At 36.9% G+C, this 25459-nt stretch overlaps 1 protein-coding gene across 1 annotated transcript in view; it reads right to left on the bottom strand.

The window, feature by feature from the left end:
* ALMS1 (ALMS1 centrosome and basal body associated protein) overlaps window positions 1-25459 on the bottom strand; it is a 204946-nt gene that overhangs the window by 70623 nt on the left and 108864 nt on the right. The window contains exons 14-16 of the mRNA XM_053588296.1: window positions 15667-15837; window positions 5516-5653; window positions 2836-3006 (exon numbers count right to left, since the gene is read on the bottom strand). Coding sequence (XP_053444271.1) covers window positions 2836-3006; window positions 5516-5653; window positions 15667-15837 — 480 coding nt within the window. The remainder of the gene's footprint in view (window positions 1-2835; window positions 3007-5515; window positions 5654-15666; window positions 15838-25459) is intronic.

Here is a 25459-nt window from a genome sequence, read left to right as displayed (position 1 = left end):
AAGGTTCATTCATCTTGTGCATGTAACAGGATTTCTTTCTTTTGTAAGACTGCATAATATTTTTCTTATGTATGTAACACATTTTATTGTATTTCTAATCAACAAATATTAATACTAATACTATCTAAATACATTGATCTGCTGATGGATATTTAGGTTGCTACTGCCTCACCTACTGTGAATAATGATGTGATAAACATAGGTGTACAGATTTTTTTTAAGATTTGCCTTGTCTAAAAATACATCTGCCATTCAATCCTATAATTCCTCTACTAGGCATATACCCAGAAGACCAAAAATCACATAATAACAAAGATATTTGTACCAGAATGTTTACTGCAGCCCTATTCATAATTGCTAAATTATGGGAAAAGCCCAAGTGCCCATTAATCCATGAATGGATTAATAAATTGTGGTATATGTACACCATGGAATATTATGCAGCCTTAAAGAAAGATGGAGACTTTACCTCTTTCATGTTTACATGGTTGGAGCTGGAACATATTCTTCTTAGTAAAGTATCTCAAGAATGGAAGAAAAAGTATCCAATGTACTCAGCCCTACTATGAAACTAATTTATGGCTTTCACATGAAAACTATAACCCAGTTACAACCTAAGAATAGGGGGAAAGGGAAAAAGGAGGGGAGGGAGGGGGGAGGTGGGCAGAGGGAGGGAGATTGGTGGGATTACACCTGCGGTGCATCTTACAAGGGTACATGTGAAACTTAGTAAATGTGGAATGTAAATGTGTAAGCACAGTAACTAAGAAAATGCCAGGAAGGCTATGTTAACCGGTGTGATGAAAATGTGTCAAACGGTCTATGAAACTAGTATATGGTGCCCCATGATCACATTAATGTACACAGCTATGATTTAATAAAATAAAAAAAGATCTGCCTTGAATTTTTTTTTTTTTTTTGAGACAACATCTTGGTTCTGTTGCCTGGGCTAGAGTGAAGTGGCATCATCGTAGTTCACTGCAACCTCAAACTCCCAGGATGAAACTATAAGCACATGCCTGGCTAATTTTTCTAACTTTTATAGAGAGAGGGTATTGCTGTGTTGTTAAAGATGATCTTAAACTCCTGGCCTCTAGTGATTTTCCCATGTTTACCTCCCAAATTGCTAGAATTACAGGCATGAGCCACCATATTAAGAGGAATTCTGTAGGTTGTATGTCCAGATGTGTGACTGTTGTATCTTATGGGTAATTCCTTTCACTTTTTTGAGGAACCTTCATACTGTTTTCCATAATGCCCGTACCAATTTACATTCCAACCCAGAGTGCACTAGGTTTTGATGTCTCTGCATATGTACCGACACTTTTTATCTTCTGCTCTTTTGATAGTGGCCTTCCTAACAGTTGTAGTTATCTCACTGTGGGTTTTTTTTGTTTGTTTTGTTTTTTGTAGAGACAGAGTTTCACTTTATTGCCCTCAGTAGAGTGCCGTGGCATCACACAGCTCACAGCAACCTCCAACTCCTGGGCTTAGGCGATTCTCCTGCCTCAGCCTCCCGAGTAGCTGGGGCTACAGACGCCCGCCACAATGCCCAGCTATTTTTTTGTTGCAGTTTGGCTGGGGCTGGGTTTGAACCCGCCACCCTGGGTATATGGGGCCGGCGCTCTGCTCACTGAGCCACAGGCGCCGCCCCTCACTGTGGTTTTTATTTACATTTTTCTTACGATCAGAGATGTTGAGCATCTTTCCATACACTTATCACCCATTAGTATATCTTCTTTGAAGAACTATCTATTCAAGTCCTTTACCCACTTTAAAATTAGGTTGTTTGTTTTCTTCTTATTGAGTGGAAGTTCTTTATATATTCTGGATATTAACCCCTTATCAGATATGTGATTTATAAACATTTCTCCCATTTTGTAGGTTGCCTATTCATGCTCATTATGTATTGTTTCCTCCGGCATGTACAAGTTTTCAAGGTTGATACAGTCTCACTTATTTACTTTTGCTTTTGGTGTCATATTCAAGAAATCATTGCCGAGTTCAATGCCCTAAAGCTTGTCCCCTATGTTTTATTGTAAGAGTCTATGGTTTTAGGTCTTATGTCTCTACCCCATCCTGATTTGGTTTTTATATATAATGTAAAGAAAGACCAACTTTAATCTTTTGCTTACAGATATCCAGTTTTCTCAACATCCTTTGCAGAAGAGACAATCGTTTCCCCATTGTATATTTTTGGTACCCTTTTCAAATATCATTTATTTCATACACTCTAGCAGTTGAATCTAGACTATTTTCAAAATATAGATTACATATATTTGCTCCTTGATTCTTTCCTCTCCTTATCTATGTACTGTTCTATTTTACCCTATGTAAGAGATAAAGCTTGACAGCTAGGCTGTAATGGTTTGTGTTCTATATGCTTTTCTTTTATGCCAGAAAAAAGGTGACCATGAAAAAACATAAATAGATTTCATTTTGGTTATATTTTACAGCAATTTTTTAGAAGTTTATATTTATGATCTGTCTTTTGTCATAATCTTCTGGAATACCTTTAGGTTTTAGTATTGAGACATGATGTTTCACTTTTAATAGTATTCAGCCTTATGTATTTATTTATAATCCTGTTTGTAAGTTGCTACTATCTTTATCCAGGAGTAACAATTACTTTACATTCAATACAAATGAACACATAGTTAAAGTAGCAATGAAATGCTTTACATAAGTAAAAAAAAGAAAAAAATGAATCACTATTTAAATCACAGGTAGTATCTTCATCAGAATGAAATGAAAACACACACTGACATTAATGTATACACGGAAACACGAGGTACACACACACACACACACACACACGCACCTCAATCCCATTACCTTCAAAATCTATCTGTACAGACTCCTTATTCTCTGTCCAGGCTTCCACAGGAACCATCATCTTACTACGGGTCTCTTCTTTCTGTTTAGTGCCTTTGGTGTCTGGCAGGTTTTCAATTTTTGTGTCTTGTACTTGAGTTGAGGGCTCTGCAGCAGGAATGTGACTAGATTCTAAAACAAGGAAATTAGTACATCAATAGGAAATGAACAATTTCATTTTATTTTACTTTTTTTTTTGTAAGAGTCTCACTTCATGGCCCTCAGTAGAGTGCCATGGCCTCACACAGCTCACAGCAACCTCCAACTGTGAGGTTAAGCGATTCTCTTGCCTCAGCCTCCCAAGCAGCTGGGACTACAGGAGCCTGCCACAACGCCCGGCTATTTTTTGGTTGCAGTTTGGCCGGGGCCGGGTTTGAACCCGCCACCCCCGGTATATGGGGCTGGCGCCTTACCGACTGAGCCACAGGCGCCGCCCTCATTTTATTTTTTTAAGAGATAGGTCTGAGGTGGCACCTCTGGCTCAAAGGAAGGGTGCCGGCCCCATATGCCGGAGGTGGCGGGTTCAAACCCAGCCCCAGCCAAAAAACTGCAAAAAAAAAAAGAGATAGGTTTCACTGTTGCCCAGGTGAAGTGGATATGATCATAGCTCACTGTAACCTTGAATTGTTAGGCTTAAGTGATCCTCCTGTCTTAGCCTCCCAAGTCGCTGGGACTACAGGCATGGCCTCTTAAAGTGCTAGGATTATACGAGTGAGGCAATGTACCTGGCCAACAAAAAATACTTAAAAATGTGTCTCAAGCATCTATTATGTGAAAGGCTTTGTTACTGGTGTGGAAGAAAAAATATAAAAGATCACTCAGAAATGTTTTTAGAAAACAAAACAATTTTTTGTTTTTAGAAAACAAAACATTTTTCTAAAAAAATGTTTTAGAAAACAATCTAGATTGGGGTTAAAGTCATGTACATAAATCGATGTCATACCAAATTAAAGAATTATACCACAAAAGAGAGCCAGATAAAGAGTTATAAGGATCTGAAGAAAGAAAAACTAATTCTAGTGAGGGGTATTGCAGAACTCTGGACAACTGAGTTGGCCATTAGAAGACAGCTAAGATGGGCTCGGCGCCTGTGGCTCAAGCGGCTAAGGCACCAGCCACATACACCTGAGCTGGCAGGTTCAAATCCAGCCCAGGCCCGCCGAACAACAATGACAGCTGCAACCAAAAAAAAAATTAGCCGGGTGTTGTGGCAAGTGCCTGTAGTCCCAGCTACTTGGGAGGCAGAGGCAGGAGAATCGCTTGAGCCCAGGAGTTGGAGGTTGTTGTGAGTTATGATGCCATGGCACTCTGCCCAGGGTGACAGCTTGAGGCTCTGTCTCAAAAAAAAAAAAAAGAAGACAGCTAAGATGGAACACGCACTGAGATGAAAAGAGAAAGGCATTTTAGACAAAAGTAACTATACAACAAAGGAATGGAGTCAGGAAACCAACTGAGCAATTACAAAATACAGCAAGTATACAATTTATTTGATTACAGAACTTAATGAGGAAAAGAAGTAGAACTAGCATTCTAAAGAAGTAAGAATAGTTGATTCTACTGTTATGGGAGACTATGCTAAAAGAGTTCAGATTTTATTCTTAACGGCAAAAAAAAGTAAAGTTTTTGATTAGGAAACTAAAGTGATCAAAACTGTTTCTGGAACATTCATTTAGCAACAGTAAAAGGGGAGTATAATTTTGAAGTGTTGCCCAAAATATAATCTTTTTTAGAAAAGCAATACATAAAGAAGTGGCTAATTATGCTCTAAAATATGTTTCTTAGTTTACAATTATGCAGAAACTGCCATCTGTCCTCTAATATCCATTTTCCTTTTCCTCGAAAACAGAACCCTAACGTTAGCTGGGCACATTGGATACCTGAATAAAGACTATTTCCCAGCCTCCCTGGCCATTTATCTTGATGTGGCCATGTATCTAAGTCTGACCAACAGGATGTAAGGAAAATGGCACATGTAACTTCTGAGGAGTATCCGTAAAGGAAAGGATATGCTTTTTCTTTCCCTTTTGTTCTGCTTTCTGGAATATGGTGTGATGGTGACAGTTTGAGAATGCAAGAGCTTTGTTTCTTGAACGCTCTGGAGCATGATGTCAATCCTGGAATCCTACCTCTGAATTTTTATGAGAAAGAAAAATAATTTTCTGTCTTCTTTAAGCCACTGTTATTTTTTGTTTTCATCCCTCAGAGCCAAAACTAATCCTAACTGGCCACATTATTATAGCCAGGTTTAATCAGAATAATCCAAATGAAGTAAAATTAGCTGATAGGTACTGAAGAAGTAAAAAAACTGCATTCCTCACAAATAAAGGTTTATGTACAAAAATGGTAGTATAGAATTAGTATCTTGTGGTCCTGAAATATTTTATCAACAGAGGTAATTTGTTTACTATCCAAAAGTTCCCCACAAGTATCTCAGAGAGCTTTAAATATGCCAATTTTATCTGCCAGAGTATATAAAAAATGTAGCTTAAATATTTAAAATATGAGCAAGATAGAGACGAAGGTTGAAGACAGCAAGAGGAGAATAGAGAATTTACATTCCTGTATAAATATATTCTTAAAGGAATAATATCATTTTAGAAAAAGAGAAGAACATAATATGCAGACAATCCAATCTAGCTACCTGCAGTGTCCTTCTGCAAGGATTCTTTTTCTTCAAGCTGGGCAGCTTTAGTCACTGCTCTTGTACTATAGATTTCTTCTTTCTGTTTTTTATCTGAGAGGTTCTCATCACCAGTGATGGACACTTGAACTTGGGCATCTGGAATAATAACATCATTTGATCTCACAGAGAAGGAAGAAAAACATAATAGAAGAGTAACTCCTTCAAAAAAACATCCACACATAAAACTTCAAATCCCTTTATATTAGGAAAAAAGCACCTTTTGGACTCTGCTGTATAAAAACTGTGACATAAATTAGAAAGTTTTCTATATTCTTCAGTGTACAACCACAATTTTAATAAGGTAATACTTTATATAAAATCTGTTCTTTCATGGCTTGATGTTAACAGTCAAAAAAAAGTATAGGCCTGGCATAGTGCCTCATGCCTGTAATCTCAGCACTATGGGAGAGTAAGCAGGATTGCTGCAGCCAGGAATTTGAGACCACCCTGAGCAACAGAGACCCCGTCTCTACCAAAAAAAATAATTTTAGCTGGGCACAGTGGGCACATGCCTATTCAAAGCTGAGGAGCTTAGGCATTTGAGGCTGCAAGTGGCTATGATCATGTTATGAGTATTTTAGCCTGGGTGATGGAATAAGACCCATCTTAAAAAAAAAATTATACATCAGGTATAATTTATTCAGGTATGTTTTTCCAATTTAAAAAGTAGATGTGAACAGTGGGTAGGGCTCCGGCCACATATACCCAGGCTGGCGGGTTCGAACCCAGCCCGGGCCAGCTAAAACAACAATGACAACTGCAACAACAACAAAAAATAGCCGGGTGTTGTGAGGGCGCCTGTAGTCCCAGCTACTTGGGAGGCTGAGGCAAGAGAATTACTTAAGCCCAACAGTTAGAGGTTGCTGTTTGCTGCGAAGCCACGGCACTCTACCAAGGGTGACATAGTGAAACCTGTCTCAAAAGAAGGAAAAAAAAAAGTAGATTTGAACAATGCTTTTAAGTTCTCCGGCCTATTCAAAGTTTTTATCACTTATGGAGCCAATTTCGGTATTTCATATAATCCAAGACAAACATTTATACATGTATCATTTATATTTTACATATATCATTTTTACATAGTTTTAAAAAAAATCTCACATAGATATAGCCTTTTAAGCTTGTCTAATATTTTCTTCCTGTTTTTCTTGAGCATTTTTCATTTCCTATCTGTGAGTAGGAATATTCTTCAGAAAGAAATCAGAAATAGAGATTACCAGAACACAACGCAGAACCAGTCTTGGTGTTATTTATCATGTCACCTCTTTTCTTTTAAATTCATATATTTTTATTTTTTTTTAATTCATATATTTTTCTTATTTCTATTACTCCAATCCTCCTAATCTCTCAATGTCTTTTGAAATTTTCAGATTAAATTTTTTTAATGTTAATAAAATATTTCGAGAATACCCAAAGTATATACAGCTTAATGAACAACAAAGTATCTTCCACAAAATTTAAGAAATAAAACATTGTAGATACAATGATTTCTTGTATAAGGTCCCAATAACCTTTATATTGAATTTAGAATTTATCAATTACAAGGATTTTTTTAACTCTTTACATTTTATATAATAATCAACAATATATAGTATTGTTATGCATGTCTCTAAATGTTACCTAAAAGAGACAATACTGTAAATACCTTTAAGCAACACGACTTTTTCACTATATGATTTTGAGATTTAGTCACATTAATATATGTGACTCTAATTAATAGATTCTTGGTGTTATGTAATATGTTACCATATTAATAGATCAATTTACCTGTTGATCAATTTAAAGCTATTTCTTAATGTTTTATGTTGAAAAGCACAGCAATGAACGTTCTTGTAAAATTTCTTTGTAGGTCGTATGAGCTACAGATAGCTTGTCTTGGTCTGTGTCTTGTCTTTTGTTTACAAATGCCTTTTATAAACAAAATTTTCATTTTAATAATGTCACTTTGATTACATTTTTCCTTCAGGATCTGAGCTTTGTGTGTCTTAAGAAATCCTTAATTATCTCATGGTCATAGGATAGACCAGATAAACTGTCAAAGTTTAAAGTTCTCCTTTCTACATTGGATATGCCTAGGATACTATACATTCTCATTTATATACAGCAGTGATTTATCTGATTTTATTTTTCCTACATACTTAATCAGTGGCCCAGACCCTACTAAATAGTTCACCTTCATCCTTTCTCCATCGATTGTTAAACCATCTGTGTATATATTAAGTCTCCACATTCATGGGAATGTTTCTGGGTAACCATTCTGTTTCATTTTTTTCTAGCTCTATAATCAAATAATAAGTAAGCTACATATGTAGTAAGTCTTGCTGTCTGTTATAGCAAGTTCCCTTACCTTATTCTTCAAATATACTTTCTGATTTTCCATAATAATTTTAGTATCAGCCCGTCAAATTCCATAGGAAATCCTACAGAAATTTTGAGTAGCAATGCACTTAACTTAAATTTGGAGGGAGCTAATATCTTAAATTTATTATTACAACTATATAAATCTCCAATTACTTAGATATTCCTAGACATATTTCTATGAAGTTTTATAATTTTTCTCTAAAACAGTCTTTTTAGACATGTCTAATAACTTCATCTTTAATGTTTTTAAAAGATCTTTTTTACATGTAGAAAATCTGCAGAAAAATGCACAAATATAGAGCTCAATGAATTATCAAAAAGCAAATGTATATAACCTTACCTAAGCCAACAAATAAAATCTGGCTAGAAGTCTACATGCTCACCCCATTTTTCCTTCCTATCTCTCCATGCTGAGGGTAACACCTGACTTTAACTATAACAAATTAGTTTTAAACATTTTTTGAACTTTCTATGAGTGGAATAATACAGCATATACTTTTTTGTGTTTTATTTTCTCTCACATTGTTTGCAAGACTCATTAAGTCTTGTTATATACGAGGTCTAACAATTAAGTTTGCGAATTCATCTTAGCAAAAGTGGTATAAATCTCATTGCTGAATATCGCTATAGTCACCTTCAAATATTCCCTTTGGGAAGCTATGCACTGAAGCCAGTGCTTCAGCCACCCTAGAGTAATTTTAGAACTCTTTTTCTGGAATGACCATCTGAAATGCCATCATACAAGGTCTAACAATGAAGTTCAAGAACTTGCTACTGTGCGCTTACACTGGCAGCACTGTACAAACAACTCAGTAAAGTTTCATAACCTTTGTATATCAGTGTCACACAGATATTTTCATTCGAAACGTGTGGCAGTGTCTCGATGAGCAGTGTTAATTATTGTTGTTGAGTGTTTTTGTGTGCTGTACAATAAAAGCTCTGATGGTCTTCCAGAAAAATGTTCCAAAATTGCTTTGAAGGGTGAACTAGGCTCTGGCATCAGGGCATAGCTTCTCAAGGAGAGTACTTTGAAAGTGACTGGAGTGATATTCAGCTATTGAGTATGTAGCACTTTTTCTAAGACTTCATATATTTATCCTTCACTCATTCTCATTTGCTAATTAGTATTCAATAGTGTTAATATACCATAATTTATCCATTCCACTAACTTAGTGACTTTCAACCAATGCGCCATGAAAATTTTTAAAGATTAAATTATTTTCAAATGAAGTCCAAAGCATTCTAAGTATATTCCTTATGTAAATCTTTTTTTTATCAACATAATTTAAGTGTGCCGTGGAAGTTTAACTATAGGTTCAAGTGTGCCATGAGATTAAAAAAAGGTTGAAAAACACTGTACCGGACAAATACTAGGCATCTGGGTAGCTTCCAGTTTGGAGCTATTAGAAATACTGCTGTGAAGAATGTTTGTGTATGTGTCTTTGGTATTTATGTACATTCCTTTCTGTTCAGTATAGTTAGCTGCAGAACTACCAGGTAGTATAGGTTATACATTTGTGTAATTTAGTAGATAATGCCAAGCTGCTTTCAAAAGTCATTTATACCAATTTACACTCTCACCAGCAGTGAATGAGTTCTGTTGGTTCTCCATTCTTACAAAACACACTTTTGTCTTCTTCATTTCAGCCCTTCTTTTAAGTAGAACTATCTTATTGCTGTTTTTACCATTTCCTTGCTGATTAATGAAGTGGAATATTTTACATATGTTTATTGGCTATTGTATATTCTCTTTTGTAAAGTACCTATCCAAGTATTTACTCCATTTTTTAAATTGGGTTGAATATCTTTTCCCTATAAGTTTGTAGGAATTCTTTTTACACTCTGGATATCTGTCATATGTGCAGATTGGACAAATATCTTCCCTACTCTAGCTTGCCTTTTACTCTCTTGTTTGATATTTGTAATTTATACAATTCCTTAATGTATGCCATATTTGTCAATATTTTCCTTCATAAGTGCTGGTTATTTGGGATAAGGTATCCAGTTTAATGAATCTTTTCCTATCCCAAGATTAAGAAGACATACTCCTCCAAGATCTATCTATCTGTAACTGTTACATTTAGATCCATAATCCATTTGTAATTCATTTTTATTTATAATCAATTATTATATTTGAAAGGATAGGGTGGCGCCTGTGGCTCAACGAGTAGGGCGCTGGTCCCATATGCCGGAGGTGGCAGGTTCAAACCTAGCCCCGGCCAAAAGCCACAAAAAAAAAAAAAAAGAAAGGATGGTAGGCCTTGATAGCAAAATAACAGAAAAATTATTAACTCATGGTTTTCCAATAAGAGCTAAAACTCAAGCTTTCTCTCTCTGATCTCTGCTCTTGCTAGCAGGTACCCCATGGATCTCATTTTCACAAACCACTGAAAAGTACAGAAAGGACTAGGTCCTTGTCTTTTAGAATTTGTTTTATATTCTCAAACATTCTTGAGTTGTCTCTGAACAACAATAAAGTGTGAGTGGCTGGTCTCAGATTCTGCCCAAAATCACAATCTCAAAACTATATCTCAGGACAAAATCAACAACAGGATCAGAAACACCTGTGAAAAGTCCATCTACAGGGGAGGGGGGAGGACAGGTAGAGGGAGGATAATTGGTGGGACCCCACCTATGGTGCATCTTACAAGGGTACATGTGAAACTAACTAAATATAGAATATAAATATCTTAACACAGGGCGGCGCCTGTGGCTCAGTGAGTAGGGCGCCAGCCCCATATGCCGAGGGTGGCGGGTTCAAACCCAGCCCCGGCCAAACTGCAACAAAAAAATAGCTGGGCGTTGTGGCGTGCGCCTGTAGTCCAAGCTGCTCGGGAGGCTGAGGCAAGAGAATCGCGTAGCCTGAGAGTTAGAGGTTGCTGTGAGCCGTGTGATGCCACAGCACTTTACCCGAGGGCGGTACAGTGAGACTCTGTCTCTCCAAAAAATAAAAATAAAAAATAAAAAAATAAAAAAATATCTTAACACAGTAAGAAAATGCCAGGAAGGCTATGCTAACCAATTTGATGAAAATATTTCAAATTGTGTATAAAACCAGTGCATGGTGCCCCATGATTGCATTAATGTACACAGCTATGATTTAATAAAAAAAAGAAAAGAAAAGTCAATCTCCAACAGAAAAGACAGTTGCCCATGATCCTGCTAGAAGAAAATTGGATACAGCATTCACAGTACCCTGTGAATTTGGTACAATTACTTTTTTTCCTTTGCTCTCCTTAAATTTAGTAGTCTCTTGATGTCACTGGGGGCATTCCTCCTTTCTTTGGGATGCCAGGCCATCTCCCTGTTTTCTTTTCTCTCTCTCCTTCCCCCTTCTCTTTCACTCTTTTTTGTTTGTTTGTTTTGTTTTTTTGTTTGTTTTCTGAGACAGAGTCTCACTATGTCACCCACAGTAGAGTGTTGTGGTGACACAGTTCATAGCAACCTCAAACTCCTGGGCTTAAGTGATTCTCTTGCCTCAACCTCCCAAATAGCTGAGACTACAGGCACCTGGCACAACAGCTGGCTATTTTTTGTTGCAGCTGTCGTTGTTTAGCTGGCCCCGGCTGGGTTCAAACCTGGCCAGCCTCGGTGTATGTGTCTGGTGTGCTATGGCACCAAGCCATCTTTCACTCTCTGACTCCCTTCTCTTTCTAAGAAGATAAAATAAATCTATTTTCTATCCTTATCTTTGTCTAGAAAAATCATTCTGTGAGTATATACTTAGTTTTCTACCCTAACAATATTGATATATATAAAATGGGGGGGGCAACGTTCTTTCCCCTCCCCAATATGAATATTCAACTTGTGTTACACCATTTTACTGGGGGAAAAAACCCAAACATCCTTTCCCTATGGTATTGAGGGGTATATCTTTACCATAAATCAGGTTTCTATACATGTGTGGCATTTTGTTCCATGGTCAGTTTGTTTATCCGTATGAAAATATTACATTGTCTTAATTACTATAGTTCATACGTTTTGATATTTAATAGCTTAAAGCCTCTAAATTTGTTCTTTTTCAAGACTGCCTTGGCTATTCTTGGCATTCTGTATTTCCTTATCAATTTTAGAATAAGCTTGCAAACTTCTGGGATTAAAAACCTGCCAGGAAAGGCACAATTGTAAGAGGGACTTTACCTAACAAATGAGATCAGTGTAATCTAGTTTCTTGTACCCTCAATGAATCCCCAACAATTAAAAAAAAAAAAGAAAAACCTGCCGTGATTTTGATTAAATTTTTCTTGATATTTAACTGTGTATGTTCACCTCTAAATATCACTATAGCTAATGAGAAGGGACACTAAGAAAGGTGTTTCAAGGGGGATGAAAGGAAAATCTAGCCTGTTGAATTAGAAAGTCTGTAGGGTCCATAAAAATGTGGCTATGAAAGTAACCTAGGTAACCAATGACCAATAGAAAGAAATAATCAATGACCAATAGAAAAGGGCAATACTGCCTGGAGGTGCACAGAGGCCAATGAAAGACTTGTGGCCAATTTCAAATGGAAAAAGTATTTATATTCCTGCTGACCTTTACATCTCCTCTCTCTCACCTTTTCTCTTCCATGAAAGGGACCCACTTCAAATTTTCTTTGGAAGTGCTCTAAACTTTCTCTTTATTTGTCCTAAATAAAATCTCTATTACCTGGCTCGGCGCCCATAGCTCAGTGGTTACAGAACCAGACACATACACAGGGGCTAGAGGACTCAAGACCTCCCAGGCCTGTTAAACAACAACAACTACAATAAAAAAAAATAGCCAGGTGCTGTGGTGGGCGCCTATAGTCCCAGTTACTTGTGAGGCTGAGGCAAGAGAACAGATTGAGCCCAAGAGTTGGAGGTAGCTGTGAGCTGTGACTCCACAGCACTCTACCTACCAAGGGCGACATAATGAGACTCTGTCTCAAAAAAAAATGTTACCCTTAAACTTGTGTACGTTACTTTTGTTTTCTATCCACACTGCCTATGCCACTCCAGTTTTATTATCACTTTCCACTCACTTTTGCTTTCAATTATCTTGTTCCTCAGTTGCTCAGCAGAGTAATCAAACCAGCTCCATTGGGTTCAGGGAACCTGGACCCTGACCTTCAATCCCCAAGAGCTAACTTTCATAAATTTTGGATATCAGAATTTTGTTATTATTCAGTTCTAAATATACTGTAATTTTCATTATGATTTTCTCATTAACTTGATTTACTTAGAATTACATTTTTGAATTTTTAAGTAGTTGAATGGTATATTGGTTTCTGAGAACTACCTATTAAACTACTAGAAACGAGCTCAGCTTAAAAAAAAAAAAAAAAAAGCTAATCTCCTGTATTTCCGGAGGCTATTAGTCTGAAATCAAGGTATCCTCTGGGCCACACACAAGAAAGGGGAGAATTCCTTCCTAATCATTTTCAATTTCTAGTGGCCTCTGGCATTTCCTGGCTAAGGCACCATTGCTCCAGTTTCTGACTCTGTCCTCAATGGTTTTCTCTCCTCTTTTGATAAGGATACCAGCCACTGGATTTAGGGTTTATGATCTTGAGATCCTTAACTAATTACATCTGCAAAGACCCTATTCCCAAAGAAGATCACATTATCAAATTCCAAGCGGTCAAGAATTTGGGGAAATAAGATTTAACCAGTTACAGACAGGTTTTTGTTTCTTTTGATATTCCATGTATTTCTTGTTATGTTCTAATTTAGTTACACTGTGGTCCGAGAAGCTGCTCTGTGTAAACATCAATTCTCTGAAATCAACAATTTCACTAATTTTTAAAAAATGTTCCACATGTTCTTTTAAAAATACAAAATTTGGACTGGGTGAGGTGGCTCACTCATGTAATCTCAGCACTTTGGAAGGCCAAACTAGGAGGATCGCTTGAGGCTGGGAGTTTGAGATCAGTCTGGGCAGTATAGCTCTACAAAAAAATAAGAAAAATTTACTGAGTCAGGTGGCACGTGCCTGTAGCCCCAAATACTCAGTATGCTGAGATGGGAAGATTGCTAAAGCCCAGGAGTTCAAGGCTGTAACTGAGTTTAGGAATAACTTAGCCATTGTATTGTAACCATTCTGGAATGTTACCCATTCTAAAATATCAAAAAAAAAAAAAAAAAACCCAAAGCACAATTCTTTATTAGAAGTCAAACTTTTAAATTCCATTGTTCAAATCTATTATCTTTATTTCCTGATTTTTCAAATTTCTAATATGTACTTTTGAATCTACCTATATATTCCTGTCATTTTTCCTGAATATAAGTTTCAACATATACATATAAGCTTATGATTTTATCTTCCTGGTGCATTTGATACTTTATCATTGAGAGATAAACTATTTTATCTACCTTAATGATTTTTGTACTGAATTGCTATTTGGTCAATATTAACATTTCTCCTTAGCTTTTCTTTAGTATTTACCAAATATATCTTTTTCCAAATACTTACTTTTGGGGGGCAAAGGACAACATAAATTATAATTTAATCAAAGTAACAATGTACGGAGTTCTCAAAGTCTAATAGTTTCATGAAACTTATAACAAAAATCAGCAGTGGCCTTTCTGTTAGCACCCTGACCCCCAGTTTCTTAACTAGAATACAGAACTACCTTATGTTTAAAAACTGCCCTGGGATCAGTAGCACCTATTTAACTAATAGTTACACACAGGAATAAAAAAGTATAAATGTAACAAACAGGCAATTATACTTTCAGAATTTTTAGTGACTATCAGAGTTTTCATTTCATAAATATTATCATGTATTAACTAGAGAAGTACAATGTTACCGATGCAGAACAATATAAGCATGTAATCCCTAAAGATTAAAAGCTTTTATAAAACAGTGAGGCTTATACATAGATATCTGGGGATAAGGTTGAAGTTCAAATACTCACAGTGATCAGACAGCTAAGATGGATGAATGAAGCAGACTAGTTCTGAGAGTTGTGGGGACTAAAGCAAACAGGAGAATGGATAGTCTATTTGTAGGAGACAGCCATGGCTCAGCTGTAGCTGATTACTGCCATGAAAGAACCAGGTATTATGATTTTTCAAGAGAAGTTTAAAATTTTATTTTTAAATGTTGGCAGCATGGGCCAGGCATGGTGGTTCATGACTATAATTCTAGCACTCTGGGAGGACAAGGGAGGCTGATCACCTGAGCTCACAAGTCCAAGACCAGCCTGAGCTAGAGCGAGACCTCGCCTCAGGCATTGTGGGAGGCACCTGTAATCCCAGCTACTTGAGAGACTGAAGCAAGAGAATCACTTGAGCCCAGGAGCCTGAGGTTGGTGTGAGCTATGGCACCATAGCATTCTACTGAGGGTGACAAAGTGAGATTCTGTCTCAAAAATAAATAAATAAATAAATGGCAGCAAAAAAAACATAATTTAAACATCTTGTGAGCCACATATTTCCCTGTAGAATCCAGCCTATGAGATTTTAGTTTGCAATATCTGACAGATAAATTCATGAAGCAATTTAATCCAGATTTTCCATGAATTTTAGTCTCTAAAATATTTGATTAGATAGTATTTCATTTCAAAAGTTACATCATATTTTACTCCTGATGGTGAAAATAAAGCTTACAGTTTTCAAAAATCCCTGAAGTATAATAAAAGATTTTATAAATATTTACCTTCTTATATATGCCCAATATAATAGCAAGAAGAAAAGGTGCATAACAAAGCAGAAAAATGGATATAGACAATATTCTCATTTAGAAAGAAAAGGGAGGAAAGGGCCACAAAATACACAGAATCCAGTTACCTGCATTATCTTTCTGCAAGGGTTTTTTCTCCATTGGCAATGATGCCTTAGGCACTACCCTTTTACTATAGATCCCTTCTTTATGTTTAATGTTAACAGTGCTTGAGAGGTCATCATCTCTCGTGCCTAGCACCTGAGCCGGGAAGTCTGGAGCAATGGCATCGTTGGATCCTACAGAAAAATGGGGAAAGTAATACTGTTAACATAAATCTAGGCATAAAGTTGAGAAAGACTTTTATAATAATTGCCTCTTAGACCACTTCTATAAACAAGGCACTAAATGGGAATGTTATAAGGCAATTAGGAGATGTTAGTCAAACTGAAGCTGTAAGACAAGAATAAATTTCAGCAATGGGAGGCAGAGAAGCAAATTACTTAAGACATATAAAATGGAATGTCAGTTCAAGAGGAAGAATATTTCCAACTCAGGAGGGATTTTGGAGGAAAGAGAAAATAGACTGAACCTGGCGGGGGGAGAGAAGTAGGCTTTTTGATATGGAGAGGAAAAAAGAAAAACTTTTAGACAGAGGTTACATTCTGAAAAAGACAATAAGTATACACGTGTATAAGAATCGTGAACACTTTTGTGGTCAGACTGGATGGCAGAATATTTTAAGGAGAGTGATGGGATAAATAATTTCTTGGGTAAAAATTTAGCAGTATGTGGAATCCCAAGTGCACAGTATAAATTCTATTTCACATAAAATGCAACACAGTTGAAGATTTTTAAATATGAGAATAATACAATCATCTTCAGCTATGTTTAGGAAGATTAAACTGATAAAAGATAAACAGAGAGGAAAATGATACGTGATAAAGAAAGGTTTGAAAGTATTTAATTTTCTTTTAAAATATATTTCAATATTCCTACATTCCTTGATAAGAGAAACTAATCTATAATCAAGGCCACAGCTAACAGGCAAAAGAACATTTCTGGACATAAAAGGGTTTGTAGTAATCGTAGAATTATCTTCTACAAAATGCTTTTTCTTTCTAATCCAAGATCCTGTATTTCATTTATCTCTTACGTGCTGGACTCATCAGGACAATGCAAATAAATATAAATAAGCAATGAAAGGGTCTTTAAGACACATGGCAAGGATAATAAAAAGCCTTCTAGGTAAAAGCTACAGATTATATTGGGCTCTTCTCATCTTCCATGACATAACTTTTTCTTATTCTGCCTCACTGGAAAATCCTTCTCATCCTACTTCTAACAAATCTCTCAATGCTGGAGCTCCTCAAGGGATCAGACTGGGCTCTTTTCTCCTCATTGACTACTAAAGTATGAGCCAATATCTATGTGCTGATGAGAACAAATAATGGACCACTTCTGAGCTTCAGATTCTAGCATTTAAGTAAACAGGCAGCTGTTACAGCAGTTTAGAAAAAGATGTCCCTTCCTCAAGCAATAATTTTTTTTTTGAGACAGAGCCTCATTATATCACCCTCGGTAGAGTGCTGTGGCATCACAGCTCACAGCAACCTCAAACTCTTGGGCTTAAGCAATTCTCTTGCCTTAGCCTCCTGAGTAGCTTGGACTACAGGCACCCACCATAACGCCCAGCTATTTTTTGGTTGGAGTTGTCGTTGTTGTTTAGCAGGCCTGACTGGGCTCAAACTTGCCAGCCTCAGTGTACGTAGCTGGTACACTTACTCACTGAGCTATGGACACCGAGCCTCAAATAATAAATTTTAAGTTACTATATATTGTGGTACAGCATAAACAAATGTAAGTGATGGTCATTCTCCTAACAAATCCTCCCAGGATCCATAGAGTACACTGTAGCAATGGCATAAATAATCTGCACCATCACTCTCCTTCCCCAGGAGAAGTAACCACATCAGGTTCAGAAACTGGGAGGCAAGTCTTTGAGAGGAGTATAGATGAACGAGAGAATCAACCTCAGTGGAGGTGAATGTATGTGTGCTTATTATCCTATACCTGTGCAAATGTAGATTTATGCTTGGAACAGCACAAGAATTAACATTATTGCTCCAGAACTCTAACTAAAACTAAAGATCTGAAATGTTCATGACCATCTGTGTGTTTTCATAAAAGATCCATGTTTATGATGTAAAGCACTATTAAGTGCTACCTTAATCATGTGGTACTCTTCATGTACAATCTCAACATTTATAAATCCACTCTGCCTACATTCAACTGCAGACCTAACATCTCTAAATAAATGTATAACAGGAATCTCATTTTCCACATGCCCAAAGCAGATATTTTGACCATTTTTCCCAAATCTGCTCCTTTCTTCAATGTTCATCTCAGTAAATGGTCAGCTGCTCAATATAGAAAGCTAGAACCTTTTCTTTTTTTTTTTTTTAAACCTTCTCCTCCCTTCCTTTTTATGCGTTATCACCAAGTCTAGGAGAAACTATTTCCTAAAAATAAGTTGACTGTCCACTCCTCCCCATCTCTACTGACATCATTCTAATCCCAGGTGCTACCATCCCTGGCAATGGTCTTCTAACTAACCGGTGTCTTCACTTCCTCTTCTTTAAAATTTCTGATTAGAGTACATACAATTAGGCCATGTTGCTTACATTTGTAAGGCAAAGTCTAAGTTGTAGCTATGTCCCTCACACAAGGAGTGTGCCACACATTGTTTCCACTGGGAAGGAACCCACCAACACCCTCTCCCTTCACTCTCCTTGGATTCAATTGAGTTTTTCTTTCATGGGAATGTGTTGTTATTAATAACGTACAAGTTTCACATGAGTACTGAGTACATTTGATGCCTATCTTTCCATTCTTGTGACACTTAACTCAGAAGAGCATTCTCCAAATTCATCCAAGTTTTAACAAAGGATGCAAAATCCCTGTCTTTTTTTTTTTACAGCTGAATAGTATTCCATGGCATACATATTCCACAGTTTATTAATCTATTCATGTGTCAAAGGGCATTTGTGTTGTTTCCACACCTTTGTAATTGTAAAGAGGGCTACTATAAACTTCACTTCCACTTTGACACTCTGTCTTGACTCTCGGCCTTCTCATATACAATCCATTTCTCCACACAGCAGCCAGAAAAACATTACAAATGTAAATCAAACCACAATTAGAATAAAATCCAAATACTTTAATATGGTTTACAAGACCCTGTGTGATCTTGAACCTACCTATTTTTAACCATATTGATCCGTTGCTCTTCTCTACTCTATTAAAATTTATGAGAAGCCATTATATTGGACTGAGTTCCTACGCTAGGCCCCAGTAAACCAAACAAAAATGGAGTCACTCATACTAAGTGCCACACAATCAAATCAAGTATGAAAGAAACAACAAAATGAAACCCAAACTTTGGTTATATATCTTCTAATGGAACATATATTGGGATCACACCATATATAGTTCCATTATTTTTCTTCACTCGTGTAGAGATAATGTATATTTTAATTGGAATTTAGGGTTTAAAGTCAGCACATAAGATAAAACCCTTGAAGCACAGGATCAAAATCACCCCTGAGGGTACCTTAGGAAGGCACATGTTGAAAGTGATGAGCCTGTCTGCTCAATAAAGCCACCAGAATCTACTTTTTCCTGCAGCCTTGCAAAATATCACTGTACCTAAATCTGAGTACCTGATAAAGTACCCAGCCTGTGCTAAGATACCACTTTGTACCAAGAAGACATTTCTTAAAACTCTAGAATCATACTCAGGCAAACAAAATAAGACGCTCACACTATAAAAGACAAATGAAGACTATTATAAAGAACTCTGCCTTTTAGAGAGTGATTCGCAGTTGTCTCTTTTGTGATCTGAATTCGCCAATGATTCCAGTAACTCCTGAGAAGTCGCTAATGATTACAGTAATTCTTGGGATTAATATCTTGTTTTGCAGAATTTCCTAATGATTCCAGTAACTCCTGGGCAAAGAACTGTACAGGGGGTCCATAAAGTTTATGTGCAATTTGAAATAGTTTGGCTTTAATCACTGTTGATCTATGGTTTCACTAGAGGGGAAGAAAATTGTGTTCTTTGGTTGGCTGAACTAAAATCTATTGCTGCTGTCCAAAGGTTTAGACCCCATTACAAGAAAGAAAGCACCACACAGGAATTCCATATGCAAGTGGATGAAAAAAATTTAAAGAAACAGGTTCTGTCAATGATAAGCCACGGTCCGGTAGGCCACGTGCTAGTGAAGAAACTGTAGCATCTATAGAAAAAATCTTTGAGGCAAGTCCAAGAAAGTCATTAAGACAGGTATCCCTAGAGCTGAGGCTTCCAAAGTCTACTGTGCAGAAGATTCTACAAACAAGACTGCACATGAAAGCACACAAAAATCAAGTGCATCAAAGGTTAGAAGAGGATTACCATGCACGACTAACTTTCTGTTACCAGTTCAATGAAAAACTTAGCAGTGATGATGCATTTTGGGGTAATTTAATGCTCTCCAATGAAGCAACATTCCACATTAATGGCAAGGTCAACAGGCATAATTGTCATATTTGGGGAACTGAAAATCCACGAGTCTTCTGAACATGAAAGAGATTCTCCCAAAGTTAATGTGTGTTGTGTTTTTGGCAAAAAAAAAAAAATCAAATCATAGGGCCTTTCTTTTTTTGAAGGGGGTGTTATCAATGGCAATACCTATTTACAAATGCTGCAAAATTAATTTATTTCTCAGTTTGAAGAATTTGGACTGATAGAGAATACAGTGGTTCAACAAGATAATGCTCCTTGTTGCTTTGCTTTGCATGTTAGACAGTTGCTACATGAGAAATTCCCTAACAGATGGATTGGAAAAGGTGGACCATTTTCCTGGCCTCCACATTCACCAGATTTAACTCCATTGGATTTCTTTTTATGGGGACATGTGACAGCTAATGTTTACTCAAACAAACCTCAATCTTTAGAAGACTTGAAAGCTAGGCTAACTGATGTGATCACTGATTACTGAAAATCAGCTTGAAAATGTTTTCCAAGAACTACAGAATCATATCACCCTTTGTATTGGTAATGATAGTGGACATGTTGAAAATTAACAAGAACAATAAATGTTATTTCTTAACCTTTTTCTGGATTCCATCACATATATTTACAAAGTTACAACTATTTTAAATTGCATGTGAACTTTATGGATACCCTGTATTTCACTGTTGGGCATCGATAGTACTTATTGCATCCTTTAATTAGCAAAGGATTGATAAATGGAGAGCAGAGAGTGTTTTTTAATCTTTGGCATCTTTGGCACATGACTGGAAAAACCGGGTACATGTACCGTTTTCTAAATTACCCTTTAAACACAAAAGTCTAGTGAAGATATTGATTCATATGGGAATTGGTTACAAATTCAGACTCTTATGTCACCCCATCACACATGACAGACATGACCTTATGCCCAATCCCATATGGGGCTAGATGTTGGTGTTTATGTTAAGAAAACATGGGCAGTGCCTGTGAAGTCATGACACTAAGATTGCTCAGCTTTCTGGTTTTGATTAGTATACAGATCTGTAATTTGCCTGGCAAAACCTGTAATGTTTTTATGAGTTAAAGATTAAAGTATTGAAAATAAAAAAAAGAGAGAGCTCTGAGAGAAAGTATGGAGAATCCTCAAAGATCTAAAAGTGGACCTTCCATTTGACCCTGCAATCCCATTACTAGGTATCTACCCAGAAGAACAAAAATCATTTTACCACAAATGTACATTTTAGTGCAATGTACAAAGACATTTGCACTAGAATGTTTACTGCAGGCTCAATTCATAATTGCCAATCATGGAAGCAATCTAAGTGCCCATCAACCAGCTAATGGATCAACAAATTGTGGTATATGTATACCATGGAATATTATTCAGCCATTAAAAAAGTAGAGACTTTATATCTTTTACATTTACCTAGATGAAGGTGAAAAAAATAAATATCCAATGTACTCCACACTAATATGAAATCAATATATAAACAACTACATGTTTCCTAAGAACAATAAAACACTAATATAGTCCAGTTCAGGGATAGAGGGAAGGGGGGCAGGAGGATGGACGGCAGAAGGAGGGAGGGCATGAGGCGGGATCTCACCTAATGTGCACATTGTGAGGGTGTATAACATGCCCCCTGGGTGAGGGGCTCTTCTACAAATGAAACTTTACTCTGGAAGTGAGAACAATGGAACCTAAATATCGTACCTCATATTAATTTGAATAAAGTTAAAAAAAAGTTCTGAGAATGGGTTTTCCCACCCACCTTCCATTTCATACTCCCACGTGGTCACATGCTTACAGAGTAGAGTGCACAAAACACATGCACTTTTTTTAACAGACAGGGTCATGTTCTGTTGCCTAGGATGAAGTATAATGGCTGGATCATAGTTCTTTGGAACCTTGAACTCCTAGGCTCAAGCAATCTTCTTGCCTCACCCTACAGAATAGCTGGGACAACAGGTGTGTGGACCTTGCTTGGGTTATTTTTTTCTCATTTGTTTTTGGTAAAGACAGGGTCTCACTCTGTTGCCCAGGCTAGTCTTGAACTCCTGGCCTTAAGCAATCCTTCTTCTTCAGCCTACAAAAGTGCTGAGATTATAGGTAGAGCTACCTTACTGGCCTACATATGTACTTTTAAAATTCCTTCTCTTTTGTTAAATACATGTATTTGAACTTACCTAAGTTAAATGCATGTATGAGACAATGTCCATGTATGCTAAAATTATTATCATTGCTAAAGGCATTTCATCTGACTTAACTTTCCTATTCTTATTCTATATTATTTTGCTAATTTGGTATACTCAAATGATTTGGAAGATAAATACCTAGTTTTAATACTGTTCGCTTTTCTTTGGGTATAAGTATTTATTTAATTGTGGTAAAATGCATCTAATAGTTACCATGTTAACCGTCTTTAGGTATACAGTTCAGTAGCATCAAATATATTTACATTGTTATGCAACCATCACCACTATCTAACTCCAGAATTTATTCATCTTTCTGAACTTAAACTCAGCACTTATTAAACAATTTGTTCCCATTCCTCCTCCTCCCAGCCTCTAATGAAGACTGTTCTACTTTCTGTCCATATGAATTTCACTACTCTTATAAAAGTAGACTTGTGAAATATTTGTCCTTTTCTGACTGGCTTATTTCACTTGGCCTAATATCTTCAGATTTCATCATGTTTTAGCATGTATCAGGATTTCATAACTCTTTAAAGCTTAATAATATACCATTATATGTATATATTACATTTTGTTTATCCATTCACAGATAAGCTATTAAATAGACATTTAGGTTGTTTCCATCTTTTGGCTATTGTGAACAAAGCTATTATAAACATAGTATACTCATAGCCTTTCAAAATCTTGTTTTCACTTCCCTTGAGTATATCTTTAGAAATGGAATTGCTGACTCATGTCACAATTCTGTTTAATTTTTAAAGAAAAAGCCATGTCATTTCACAGTGGCTACAACATTATACATTCCACCTGAAATAGACAAGGGTTTTGATTTCTCTATATCTTCATCAACACTTGGTATTTTGTTTTATTTTTTTCTTAAATACAAGTGTGAATGGGTAAGAAGAGATATCTTGTTATAGTTTTGGTTTGTATTTATTTCTTTCATGACTGCTGATGTAGAATATCTTTTCACGTTGCCTATCTTCCTTGGAGAAATGTCTACTTAGATTCTGTGTTCATTTATAAATCAGATTTTTTTGTTGTTGTTGCATATTAAGAGTTATTTACATATTCTAGCTCTTAATCCTTATCAGATTTATGATTTATAAATATTTTCTCCCATTCTGTGAGTTACCTTTTCATTCTGTTGATATTTAAGGTACAAACGTTTTGAATTTGGATGAAGTCTAATTTGCATTATGGATTCTTTTTGTTGCCTGTGCTTTTGTTACCACATTAGTCTTATAAAAACTTCTTTACCCTACATTTCTCTGATCAAGTCATGAGAGTCTGTTAATCTGACATGTTTTCCTTTGTAAGTTATTTGATGCCTTCTTTTCATAGCTCATAGGATTTTCTCCTTCAAGTTGACTTTGGCCAGTCTGACTATAGGTACCTTGGTAATGTCCTTTTTGCAACAAATCTTCCAGAAGTTCATCCTTGTATCTGGATGTCCTAAATCCCTGGCAAGACCAGGGAAGTCTTCTTCTATTACTGTCTGAAATAGGTTTTTGGTGCTTTTTGCTTTTTCTTATCCTTCAGGAACACCTGTGATTCTTATGTTTGGACTCTTTACATAATCCCTATGTCTCTGACACATTATTCATTTCTTTCAACACTTTTTTAGTTTTGGGTAAATTAAATTGGGTAAATTAAAAATAAATTAAATTAAATTAAATTAAAAATTTAAAATGGGTAAATTAAAAATCCTCGTCTTCAGGCTGTGAAATTCTTTCTTCTGCTTGGTCTAGTCTGTTGTTAAAACTTTTCCACTGTATTTTAAAATCCCCTAAATGACTTCCATTTTCAGAAGTTCTGTTATGTTTGCTGTAAACTTTTTATCTCTATAGCAAATTTTTCATTCATATCGTGAATTATTTTTCTGGTTTCTTTGTGTTGGTTTTCTACTCTCTCAAGGATCCCATTGAGCTTACTTGCAATCATACTTTGAATCCCATATCTGACATTTCAAAAATTTCCTTTTGGTTGGAGTCCATTGCTGGAGAGCTAATGTGATTCTTTGGAGGTACCAAAACAGCTTATTTTTTTCTATTTCCAGAGTTCTTCTACTGGTTCCTTCTTATCTAGAACCTCTTCCCTCAACTGAAAACAGTTTTGTGGTTCTTCTGTTTTCGTATGCTGGGAACACTGATGCTCAGCATACAGAGGAAGAGAGATACTGTCTTTCAGCTCATAGACTTAAGTACCCACTATGGGGTTGCTGGCAATTGGGGTCAGTTGGGCTTCTGACTCCTGGAAGAGTGTTCACATGCCAACAGAGGTGGTCTGGATTAGATAATCTCCAGTTCCCAGGCCTCTGGATGATGTGCTTGAGTCCTGAGGTGACCAGACCAAGACTGGGCTGGCAAACTCGCCCTCAAGCCTGAGTTCGGGTACTGTCTGTGACAGGGAGTGGTAGGATGATCTTTTGGTCCGGAATAATGCTCACATAGGAAAAAAACAGATGTACAGTGAGCCTGTGACAGGAGGAGACAGATCCTTCTTGACAAGATCAGCAGAGGCAGGCAGCTTGTGGTGCGTACAACCTTTCACACCTCCTTCTCTCAGTAGTGACAACAGTTTCTGTCCTTCAGGGGTTACAAAAGTGCCCAGATTCTTAGCTCCCACCCTGGTTCTGCTGCAACACAGGTGATGGAGGCAGTTCAACCTGTTGTGTTCAGGGCTACCAGAATGGCTGTGGCTGAAATGCTCCAGTAGGGGAGTTGTGGTTGTGCTGAAACTTGCCTCCAGGGAGGGTAGGCTCCTCCCAGGCTGTGGGGAGAAGACTGCTAGCTGCCCTGCCTAAGGGGAGGCAGTAGTATTTAACCCTGGGACACATGAAGTGCTTGCTGAGGCTTTTTAAAGGAGTGAGCCCCAAACTCCATGGGAAGCCTGGGTGTGATAGGTACTCTGTAAGAGGCAGAACAGCTGCTCCTAAGTGCTCTGGTTTAATCATGCCCTGCGGAACCCTCACTGGTCCCAAGTAGAAAGAGCACTTGGGGGGCGGGGGAGGAAGTGTGATTCTAGTTGGCAGGGAGCTGGCACCCTGGTCCCCTTTGTCCTAAGGGGCCCTCTGGCATGCTACACTCTCCTCTCAGCTGGAAGAAGAATGTCCATGCTCCAGTTTCCTAGGACCCACTGGTTCTTGCTTCACTGTGGGTGGGTGCTGG

Source organism: Nycticebus coucang, chromosome 4 (genome assembly GCF_027406575.1).
Source record: "Nycticebus coucang isolate mNycCou1 chromosome 4, mNycCou1.pri, whole genome shotgun sequence".
Classification (NCBI taxonomy): Eukaryota; Metazoa; Chordata; class Mammalia; order Primates; family Lorisidae; genus Nycticebus; species Nycticebus coucang.
Note: the sequence above shows the minus strand (reverse complement) of the source record. Positions and strands in the feature narration are given on the sequence as shown.